Source organism: Leiobunum rupestre, chromosome 5 (assembly GCF_980474605.1).
Source record: "Leiobunum rupestre chromosome 5, qqLeiRupe1.1.hap1, whole genome shotgun sequence".
Taxonomy (NCBI): domain Eukaryota; kingdom Metazoa; phylum Arthropoda; class Arachnida; order Opiliones; family Sclerosomatidae; genus Leiobunum; species Leiobunum rupestre.
In genome coordinates this window covers 18,079,984-18,092,236 of record NC_143388.1, presented here as the reverse complement: position 1 = coordinate 18,092,236, position 12,253 = coordinate 18,079,984, and the positions used below count along the sequence as shown (strand labels likewise).

General features: G+C 42.4%; 1 protein-coding gene across 1 annotated transcript; it reads left to right on the top strand.

The window, feature by feature from the left end:
- Nucleotides 1-5,677: 5,677 nt before the first annotated feature.
- Nucleotides 5,678-7,042, top strand: LOC149943693 (uncharacterized protein F54H12.2-like). The gene has a single exon (XM_090176148.1). It carries the CDS (start codon nt 5,678-5,680, stop codon nt 7,040-7,042), a length of 1,365 nt encoding a protein of 454 aa, XP_090032274.1.
- Nucleotides 7,043-12,253: the final 5,211 nt, after the last annotated feature.

The following is a 12,253-nucleotide window of genomic DNA, read 5'->3' as shown; positions in this document are numbered from 1 at the left end:
AATTCAGTGCCGCGTTCTCGCCCCTCCTAAACGTTTTCATCCTATCCTACCCATGCATTGTAATTCGCGACTTCTTTTCGTCTTATGTGGTACCTGTGCACGTCTAAGATTTCAAGGAAGGTGTCCTCATTCCGATCCCGAGCGGGCATTCGTGGGGACATTCGTTTCCGACGAACTGAAACTAGCCGTTTCCAGAGGTTACAAAGTGATTGAAATGTACGAAGCTTGGCATTATCAAACGACGCAGTATAACAAGGAGACCCAGGAGGGGGGCTTGTTTTCGGACTACATCAAGACCATGTACAAAATGAAGGCTGAGGCTTCGGGGTTTCCAGCGGGGATCACTACCCCCGACGAAAAAAACAAATACGTCTCGGATTTCGAGGACCACGAAGGCGTTAAACTCGATCCCGCTAAGATCGCGTTAAACCCCGGTAAACGTGCCGTCGCGAAGTTAATGTTAAATAGTTTTTACGGTAAGTGGGGACAACGGAATAACCTCGTAAAAACTGAGATCATTAAGGACCGAGAACAATTCTTTAAACTATTTAACGACCCGAATATCGAAAGGAAAAGTGTCTTGGCGATAAACGATAAGACGTTGCTTGTCAAATGGGAACATCTCAAGGAAATCGATCCGGCTTTGGCTCATGTAAACGTAGTTTTAGCCTGTTATACCACCGCTTTTGCCCGAATGAGGCTCTATAGTCACCTAGAGGCTCTAGGGAATAGTATATTATACCACGATACGGACAGTTTAATTTATAGATCACGTGATGGCAATAAGCTAGTGCAGGAAGGAACCTTTCTTGGGGATATGACGGACCAATTATCAGAATTTGGTCCAAATTGTCATATTACTGAATTTTGCTCGGGCGGCCCGAAAAATTACGCCTTCCGCGTACTCAACCGCGATACCGGTGAAATTAATGAGGTCGTTAAGGCTAAAGGTCTCAGACAGAACTATTCCACTAGAAATTCTATCTCTATGGACTCGTTGAAAGGGATGCTCGGAATCGACGTAGACGCGCCCACTCTCGAGAAAGAAATCGAAATCCCCCACCATATTTGTCGGTTAAATGATCATACAGTGGTAACTGTAAATCAAGTTAAAAAATATCGACCAGTTGTCAATAAATTACGCGTTATCGATAATTTCGAAACATTACCGTTCGGCTATAAAGAATAATATTTAAAAAAAATGACTAGTTCAGAATGAAAAAACATATCCTAATATTCGGGTATAACCCGCTTATAGAATGTCTGTAAAAGGAATTATTGATTAATTACCCTTATACGCGAGGTTTCGCTATTAACTGTTTTTTATCCAACATATTCGAAAAGATAAGTCGTTATGGCTTTAAAACTATTAACCTAAAATGTAACTCATATTACACGATAAGTCCCACTTAAAATGGCAGCATCAGTATTAAGTAAAGAACACCGCTAAACTCATATTTTTATTTTTACCCGAACGGTTCCTTTCTCCGCTCTTCTGAGCGGGCCGAGCGGTAGCGGGAAGTCCGTTTTGATGGCGCGAATTATAAAAAATAAAGATGAAATGATTTCCCCTCCGCCGACAAAAATATTTTGGCATTATAGCGAGTGGCAAACACTTTATGACACTTTAAAAGACGCTGTAGTGTTCCGAGAAGGAGTCCCCAATCTCGATGATTACCCCGGTGAAGAAGGCGAACACATTCTCCTCATCGCCGACGATTTAATGAACGATAACAATGGTCAAATCGGGGCTTTCTTCACGAAAGGCGTTCACCACCGTAATATAAGCTTCGTATTTATAACCCAGAACATTTTCCCAAAAACAAAGGATGCGCGCGATTGTTCGCTGAACTCGAATTACATTGTTCTGTTTAAAAACCCTCGTGATCAACTTCAACCCGCTATATTATTCCGTCAACTTAGAGGCGCCAATTACCGGTTCGCTATCGAGGCCTATCTCGACGCGACCAAACGCCCTCACGGCTATATTCTTATCGACAATAGGCAGGAGTGCCCCGATGACTTCCGTTTAAGAACGGATATTTTCCCCGACGAAACCGAAATGGTCTATATCCCTAAGAAAAAAAAGTAGGGAGTATAAAGTCAGCGGAGAGGAAGAAGTCCCTAACCAGTTCGAAAATGCCGGCCCTGGTTGCCGGACACAAAGATTTTCTCTCGGCCCTAGGTAGATCAAATTTTAAACAACGACGCGCTATTCTCCATCACGCTAAAAAACCCTTAATTGATGCTATTGCTGAATGCTGCGATAATACTTTGAAAGGGAATTTAAAGTTAAACCCTGGTCAGAAACGAAAACTTGCTAAACAAAAGAAATTCATTAGACAGGTAGCCTCTAAAAAAGTAGCCTGGCGTAAGAAGAAATTAATTTTAGTTCAAAAAGGTCACGGGATTCTAAGTATTCTCATCCCCACCGTTATTTCAGCCCTCAGTGGGATTTTAGGTCGTTCTTAAGGAAATAAAAAAATGTACGCTCAAAAGTTAGCCTTAGTCCCCCTCGACTCGTTAGGAAAAAATAATAATAATAATAATAATAATAATAATAATAAAAATGTTCTCATCCCCTCTCGAGATACCCCTCAATTTTCGTTTCCACATCCGTTAGGGTCCTCCGTGGATGAATTAAATAATAGCATGACCGACGTACTCAATTCCAATCTTGACATTAGGGATAAAGTTAAATTATTCGAGCAGATGTTCCATCGATATCAAAACATTAAGGATTCAGCGACGAAGCCAAAAAATAGAAAAGAAACCGGGCAAGACACGGCCTTCTTAAATCTCGTACCGATTCAGTTTAGGGCGAGTGCGAAGGACTTAATTAACCGACTGATTAGCTTAGGCGATAAAGTTTCGTGGTCGAGTGAAGGCGAGTTGTTTATAGATCAAACGCGCGTGCCCGGGTCAGATATCGCTACGCTCGTGAGTTACGCCGTTGGGGCTATAAATAGAAAACGAACGCCTCCCCCCACCGGTTGGAACGAGTTCGACGCCTTGTTCACGCCTACGGTATCATTCAAGAAAACAATCCCGCGAGTGAAGAAGAAAAAAATTACATTTTCGGCGAAACCTAGAAAAGCATCAGTCGTTCGGACTCCGCTCCAATTTAAACCCCGGGTCTTATCAATAGAGGCGCGAAAAAAAGGAAAACGGAACAACCAATATGGGAAGAGTTTCTAACCCCGAGGCAGTCTTGAAAAAAATTTATTACGATCCAAAACATCCCGCGAGTTTCGACGGATTGGAAAAACTTTATCAGGCCGTGAAAGACAGAGGTATTCCCCGGGAAACGGTAGAAAAATGGTTAACGAAGCAAGAATCGTACACGTTACATAAGACCGCCTATCGGAAATTTAAAAGGAGCAAGGTTTTTGTAACTAATATTGGCGACCAGTTTCAAATGGACTTAGCGGACATGAGAGACATTTCCGAACACAATTCCGGCTTTAATTACCTACTAGTATGTATCGATACATTCTCGCGACGCGCGTGGGCAGTCCCTATAAAAAGTAAGAAAGCCGAAGACGTAATCGCCGCGACCGAGAAAATATTCGAGGATCTCACGCCTCTTAAAGTTCAAACCGATAAAGGGGGGGAGTTCACGGGGAAAAAATATCAGGATTTCCTTAAAAAGAAAAAAAGTTAAATTCTTTACTAGCGAAAACGATACAATCAAAGCGTGTATGGTCGAGCGACTAAATCGTACGCTAAAGGCTAAAATGTATAAATATTTCACCGCTAATAACACCTATCGATACTTGGACGTCCTCCCTGATTTAATTCATAGCTACAATACCACGAAACATTCTACGATAAAAATGCCACCCCTAGACGTGAAACCGGATAATATCCTGAAAGTATTTAAAACAATTTACAAGGAAATCCCCGTGAAAAGCCGGCGTCAACCTAAACTTAAAGTCGGTGACTTTTGTCGTATCAGCAAATACAGGGGGGTATTTGATAAAGCCTATCCCGGTACTTGGTCAAAGGAAGTCTTTAAAATCACCCGCCTCGTAAATTTAGACCCGCCCCTTTACACGATCGAAGATTTAACGGGGGAGGCAATAAAGGGACGTTACTATCAGGAAGAACTGCAATTAGTCGCTAAACCTCGACTATACAAGATCGATAAAATTCTCAAGTCTCGGAAACGCAAAAATCAGGTCGAATACTTTGTCAGTTTTGTAGGATATCCGTCGAACGCGAACTCGTGGGTCAAGAAAAAAGATGTATCTGACATTACCTTCAAACGCTAGCATGCGGGTTTACGCCGACAATACGATGGCCTCCTATACCTCAGCGTTACCGAAACCTGTCGAATTGGGGGGGTCTTGGGAGTGCGGACTAGCTGAGATAAATTACACTAGCGCGTTCTTCAACGTCCTCGAGGGACAAAACACTATCGTTTTCATGGTTGTCGACGAAATCCCTCCTGTCGAATGTAACCCGTCTCCAATCGAAGTCAAGCAAAATGAACCGGAGACTAGCATCGAAAAAAACCTAGAGCCGCCTCAAGCCGATCAACCTACTTTGGGAATAACACTTAAAATTACCACGCCGGGGAAAAAAAATCCGAAAGGGAAAAAAACGGAGCAGATTTTCGATGTCGCCAAAAACGGTGAAACTCTTACGGGTGAAGCTCAGATCGCCGAATGCGCGGCTCAGCCTAGAAGACCCAGAGGGACCTCCCACGTTTATAGGGTACCCATAGGATTCTATTCTTCTATCGAACATTTAATTAAGATAATAAACGAAATTATTAAAGATATGAAGACGTCTCTTCAATATAACGAGATCACTCGCCGAGTTCGAATAAGCCCCTTTCGTCATAATGTACTAGTGCAATTTCATTTTGGTCTAGCCATGACATTGGACTTCGATCCCGGGATTCAATCTTTGGAAAGGGGTTACCGGGGCGTTAGACCGGCCCTTATAGGCTTTCAAATCCCCCCTCAACTTTACGTTTACACTAATATCGTCGAAGATCAAATGGTGGGTGACACTCTCGTTAGGATTGTCCCCGTAGAAGGCTCGTTCGGGGATAACGTCGGGAAAATATATGACGTGCCTCATTACGTGCGAGTCTCCAAACGCTATTTCGACACGATCCAAGTCAGGGGAAACCGGCGCCATTTGCCTTCGGGTCTCTGACGGTTAAACTACATCTACGGTAACAAGATGCCTAAGCCGGATGTCCTCGACGCGCGGGGGTCCTGTCCGTATAAAAATTATTATCTTAACCAAGCCCAAACCGGGGGGTCTAATTTCTATCAAGGAGCGGCTTATCAGAAAGGACATGGTCTCGGAAGTCTGTTCTCGGGGCTCTTCCGCTGGGCCTCCCCTCTTTTAGTTAGAGGGGCGAAGTATATAGGAAAACAAGCGTTGGGGGTCGGCAGTAAAATTCTCAATGACGCCGTTGCGGGGGAAAATATAAAATCTTCGGCGAGGAAACGTTTCGGTGAAGCGCTAGAAGGGATAACCGGACAAAGCGGTTCGGGGCGGAAAAGCGTAGGAGAACTAAAACGAGAAGCAAAAAGAAAACAACGAGCAAGAGGAAAACTAGAAAAAGGACCGTTAAACGCAGAATCGGGATAGTAGCTCGTAGGAAGTCCACGAAACACGTTCGTGACATTTTTTCCCTCAACTAAAAAGAACCAAAATGTACAAAGTTGAAGCCTTGAAATCGGAATTGGACCTGTTCTCGGTCACCCCCGTGCAAACTAGCGTCGAAAGCGCGACTCCAACTTTCTATCGACCGATCTCTACGCTACGAGATGATTCCCAAATTGAATTTTGTATCCCTAAAAGCCCGGAGTATACGGATCTCGCGATGAGTCTCCTTCACGTTAAATGTAAAGTAACGCGGGAGAATGGGGCTAATTTAGACCCCGACGTTAAATTATCAACTTGTAATAACCTAATGCATAGTCTCTTCGATCAAATTGAAATTTACTTGAACGACAATTTAATCACGCCCTCGGCAAGTCGATATTCATACCGAGCCTATTTAGAATCGCTCTTGAACTATTCCGGCGAGGCTAAAACTTCTCACCTGACTTCGTGTCTCTACGCCAAAGACGCTGCCGGAAAGTTTGACGATATAATTACCAACTCGGGGAGCAAGATTCGTCAAGCAGCTATTAAGGATTCAAAGGAAATTTCCTTAGTAAGGGCAATATACGCCGACCTTTTCAACATTCCGAAATACCTTCTAAGCGGGGTGGAAATTAAAGTTCGACTTTCTAGGAGTAAAACGGCCTTCGTCCTTATGGGAGACCCCTCGTTAAACGTCGGAAATTTTAAGATCGCTATAACGGACGCTACTTTGGAAATACGGAAATGCAAGATAAGTCTTCAAATCATTCTGGCTCACGAAAACGCTCTCTTAGGCGCCACAGCGAAGTACCCCTTTACCCGAACCGAAGTGAAAAGCCACGTACTGCTCACCGGCGTTTCAAATACGAGTCTCGACAATGTGTGGCTGGGACCGCTCCCTCAACGCGTTATAATCGGCCTATTCTCGCATACGGCTTGCGCGGGCGATTTTCATAAAAATCCTTATAACTTTCAACCATTCGGGTTAAATTTCTTATCTCTCTACGTTGATTCGGACGCGGTTCCGAGCAAACCTCTCCAGCCCAAGTTTTCCCAGAATCAATTTGCCCGTGAATATTACAACTTGTTTACGGGGACGAATATACATTTAAAAGATGATGGGAATAATATATCGCACTCAGAATATCCGAGGGGTTATACTCTATATGCCTTTGATATCACGCCTGATCTTTCCGCAAGTGACAACTCTCATTGGAACCCCGTAAGGCGGGGACAGTTACGTATCGAGTTGGGATTCGAAACCCCGCTCACGGAATCGGTTTCGGTCGTTATTTACGGGGAATTCCATAGTTTAATGCAGATAGATAAAGATCGCAACGTGGTGATTGATTATTTAAATGAACACATTAGAAATAAACGAGATCCTCGGGCATTTACCCGGGTATCAAGGTGCCTTTGCTTCCGATAGACTCCCCGAATATATCCATTCCTTCCCCGCCTCCCTGGTCGTTAACCTCGATCCTCACGATGGGCCCGGGACTCATTAGGTAGCTATTTACCTAGACGCTTTCAGGAGGGCCGGGTACTTTGACTCGGCGGGTCGTCCGGTGACCCTCCCCACGATAAAAAAGTTCCTGAGAAAAAATTCCTCGAAAATACTCTACAATAGAGGCCGTGGGAAGCAAAGTTTGCGGACAATACTGCGTGCTCTATCTGGAACATCGCTATAGGGGGCGGAGTTTGACCTCCTTCGCTGATAGGTTCACGAGGAACCAATGGAGTAATGACAATCGTGTTTAGACCCTATTTAAGAAGCGGATTTAACTAACCTTGAGTCAGAGGGGGTATCAGCCAACAGAAACATCATGGAAAGACCGCTGGTAGTTGTCGATTTTGAATTCTTACTCGGCGCGAAATACGAACCGGTCGTTAAAGAAGTTGCCGTCGCGTTCGTCGGGGAGTTTCCCCTAGTTAAAAGTTTATTCGTTAAACCTCCGTACCACGGTAGCGGTCTTTCTCACCACGTAGCCCGGAAAAATCAATGGGTCTTTACCCATATCAACGGTTACCTCTGGAACCACGGCGATACCCCTTACATCGAGCTACAACATCGGCTCAAGGCCTTAACCGAGGACTCGGAATTCGTTTACTGCAAGGGAGAGGAGAAATGTCACGTCCTCAGGAAACTCATCCCCCAAGAGGTGATCGAACTCGGGGAAATCGGTTGCCCCAAGGCCAAGGACATCAGCATCGGCCAGAACTATCGGTGTCGATTTCATCGACGAGGGAGCCCGACGCTTCTCTGTGCGCGGGAGAAGGCCTGCCGCTTTGCCAAGTGGTTGGAGACCCATCACCACGGCTCCCTCGCCGCTCTTCGAGGAAGACGAAGGATTCTTTTAAAACTTTTCTTTATAAAAAAACAATTAATTATTTTTCGAACTCTTATGTTTTTAAAAAACCATTACGTAATTTTCTCAATTCGCGCGCGTATTTTCATTTCATATCATTTTTCTTATATTCACTGTTATCATTTTTTGTAATATCTTCCTTTGTGTTAATAAATGTTTCGTTCGAATTTATGTTTTCTTATTCAACATACACGCCTAAACTCGTTTTTTTTTAAACGTCTAGTACCGGATCATTTCCTGGGTCATTCCCGAAGTCGGAGAAGTAAGAGGTAGAGGTTTTTTTCTTAAGATGAATTTTGAGAAAAACAGAATCGCTAGTTTCAAGGGTTTTCCCTGTAAGTTTCTAAACGTGAGGGAGCTAACGAAAGCGGGTTTTTTCTACGTCGGTCACCGGGACAGCGTAATGTGTTTCTCCTGTCAGCGTGTCGTCAAGGACTGGACGGGCGACGACGTCCCGTTACTAAGACACGAAAAAGAGTGTAACTTTTGTCCGTTCATAAGAAATGATTTTTCGGGGGATGTCCCAGCCCTGTCGATGGAGCTTCAAGGGTCAAAGCCGATGCGATGCGATACGAGATCGCGCGAATTCGTTCCTTTACTAAAGGATTTAATAATAATTATATTAAGAATAATAATAATAATAAGGAAGGTTTGCCGATTGATCCTTTAAGGGAAGCTAGGCATTTATCCAAAGCTGGTTTTTTTTATACGAATTTCAAAGATTGCGTAAAAATGCTTTTCCTGTTCTGGGGAACTAATGAACTGGGATAAGGAAGATAGTCCGTTCGAGAAACATTGGGAAAATTTTCCTCATTGTAAGTTTCTTATTTCAAGGGGAAGAAGTGGAAATGTAAAGCATTTTATAGCCGCTGAGGATATCGTAGAAAAGGACAACCAATTGAATTATTCGACTTACCCCGAATCACGATTAATATACGATTCTTTAAACGAAATAGTCGAAGTCTTAGATGAAGGACAAGGTCTAGACATGCCCCGGGAATAATAGATTTCTCCCGAGGAATTCGAGGGGGGACGCGTGGTAATAGACTATTTTTAGGGGGTCGTTCACCCCTCAGCGAGAGATGGAAAGAGGGATTTACCCCCGCCTCGGTTCTAAGGATCATTCAATCGGTCGCGGACGAAGGTGATAGACACCATTTTTACTCGGCTTCCGTTAAAAAGATGCATTTTGAGAAAAATAGAATCGCTAGTTTCAGAGGGTTTCCATGTAAGTTTTTAAACGCGAGGGAGCTAGCGAAAGCTGGTTTTTTCTACACCGGGCACACTGATAACGTCATGTGCTTCTCTTGCGAGAGGGTCGTCAAGGGGTGGATGACTAATGACGTCCCGTTGCTGAAACATATCGAGCAGAATCGCTTATGTAAATTCGTAAATGACGAGAATACGGGGAATGTTCCCGTCCTAACACTGCCGAAAGACGATAAAGAGCAGACGGATGAGACGGAGCTAAATCCTATGCGCCATGAGCTTGAGAGAATTCGCTCGTTTAACAAGGGATTCCCTGTTAATATCGTAGATGGTAGAGCCTTAGCTCGGGCTGGGGTTTATTATTTAAATTATAAAGATTCTGTTAAATGCTTCGCGTGTGAGGGTGAACTTATGGCTTGGGAAAAAGGCGATAGTCCTTTCGGTGAGCATTGGAAATATTTCCCCCATTGTAAATTTCTATTAGGGGAAGAATGTGGAAACGTAGTTCATTTTATAGCTGACGAGGATATTGTAGAAACTAACCAGCCACCTTATTCTTCGACTGCCGAGAAAGCCATAGTATACTGTTTTTTAAAAGAGGTGGTTGACATTTTAGAGGGTGATAAACGGAAACGACTGGAGACTAAACATTTTTGCACAATTGGATAATAGGTTTTGGAGGCCGTGGGAATCTCTCTTTTCCCTAACTTTCTCACGGTTTGAGAAATTCCTTCATTCGGGGTCTCTCTCTCCCCCCCCTAGTTAGAGATTTCTCCCCGGGATTTTAGTTCGGTAGGAATCATTCGATCGCTAGTTTACGAAGGTGTCGGACTAAATTTTAAACTTCCTCTAAAAAAAATGAATACCCTGGCGAAACGAGTCGCTAGTTTTAAAAAGTTCCCGGTGGAATATATGGACACTCTCGAACTGGCTCAGGCGGGCTTCTTCTTTATCGGGCATAAGAATATCACTATCTGCTTCTGGTGCGACGGTCTGGTGCGGGATTGGGAGCTGGGATCTAACCCCTTACATTGCCACACCGCCTTGTTCCCCGAGTGCGAGTACGCCAGGCTCGAGTTCGCGAAGCTTCAGGAGACCTACGATGCCCAACTAGGCCCTATGAGGTATGCGGACGAGCGGTTGAAGACTTTCACCAGTTTCCCGCTAGAGAAGCCGTGCCACATGGAACTCACCAACGCGGGTTTTTTCTACACCAACTTTACGGACTGCGTGAAGTGTTTTTTCTGCGGTGGTGAGATCGGAGATTGGGGTGCGGAAGACGATGCCTTTCTGGAACACGGGAGACTATTTCCCGATTGCAAATTTGCAAAAAACTATTATTGCGGGAACGTCTTTTTAAAATCATTCATGCTCAACATCGCGTAAAATTTGACCTCGTTCCCGTAACTTTCTTTTTCCTCGATGTAGAAGATCGAACTAACTATTCCTTATTAAATAATTTCCATTTTAAAAGAAGAATCTCCCTAATTAATAATATTTTACAGCCTATTTTATTAAAACATGTACAGAAAAGTGTAATAAAAAATGATTTAGTATAATATTCGTCTCGTTATTTTTTTCCAATACATTTTAGGTAAAAAAAGATAGGTAAGTGCAGGTATCCATATAGATAGGTAAGTGGAGGTATCCATAAAATAAGGTGAAGTTAGAGGGCTCCATAATTTTGGATCTATAAATTCGGTGGGTCTATAAAAATCGCTCCATAATTTTGGATCTATAAATTCGGTGACTCTATAAAAAATCGCTCTATAATTTTGCTTATCTATAAAAAATGTGAGACCTTATCTATAATTCTGGTTATCTATAAAAATCGCTCTATAATCTTGTTTATCTATGGCCAGGCCTATTTCTCTAATAATAACCCGAAAAAGGATCATTATAGAAGAGACCATTAAGAAATAAAACCTTTTTGATATAAATTACTTAACGCTTTGCTAAAACAAATTGTTATTTTGGCTTCGAACTGGTCTTTCATAGGATTTGCTTACTAATAGTGCGTGCCGTTATGTTTCTCGGGTACAGGTAAATGGTACAATATGGTGGATAATATCAAATTATTATGGTTATGGAACGCCATCCAGGTCACAATTATGAACAAAAAAACCAAACTGTAGGGAAAAATATAAATTTGGCAAAAAAAAAATATTTCTGTTGAGAAAAAATATATTTTTGTTGAGAAAAAAATATTTTCGTTGGCAAAAAATATAGTTTTTAGTGATTTTTTCTAAATTCCAATGATATAGTGATTTTCATGGCAATATACCAGTGCTACCGAACCCAACCTATACTACGCGCGGAAGCTAAGATATCCAAAAGTAACCTTATCAAAACGGTATCGTACGGTAAGTGTTGGCGCAGGTACATTATACCTACAAGAGCTCAATAACAATTTTAATGGTGTTACTTTGTCATTTTTAGTGTTCTAAAAACCTTTTATTAGTTAAAAAACCATAGAAAAAAGTGTTGCAGTTTACAGCACGACAAACCGGGCGCAGCGGTAAAATTATGCAGACAACTTACAAAAACGTTAAGTATAACTAAAGCAACGCCACAACGAACATGCCTTGCCTAAGACGTAATTTTAACTGCGACAAAGTGCAATAAAGCCCGGGTGTTTTATACCGAAAACCAAGCGCGACAAAAAGTATTATAATCTGCTAAAAAACAGAACGATAGAGATATAAAATATGCATAAAAAACTACTGATTATTGATAGCTTTAGAACAAAAATGCCTGCATCTCAATTTTCTTAAGTGATCACCCTCAATGAAAATATTACTTAAGGCGTAATGGCTGATCGTCTCGGACCAGGTCTGTTGTACAGAATTCACGGATGTTGATATGCTTTGCGCGATGGTGAAATTCGGGGTTATGGATCATTTCATTGGCCCAGGCGTTGTAGATTTAATATTGTTATTTAACAATTAAAAATGGCGTATTAGCACTTTTAAAGGTGTGATTTAACTCTTAATAAAGGGCGTATTTACACTTTTAAAGGTGTGATTTAACTCTTAATAAAGGGCGTATTTACACTTTTAAAG

Bases quoted from the DNA above. Each gene is read 5' to 3' on its own strand.
- LOC149943693 (XM_090176148.1), top strand. From the start codon at position 5,678: ATGTACAAAGTTGAAGCCTTGAAATCGGAATTGGACCTGTTCTCGGTC.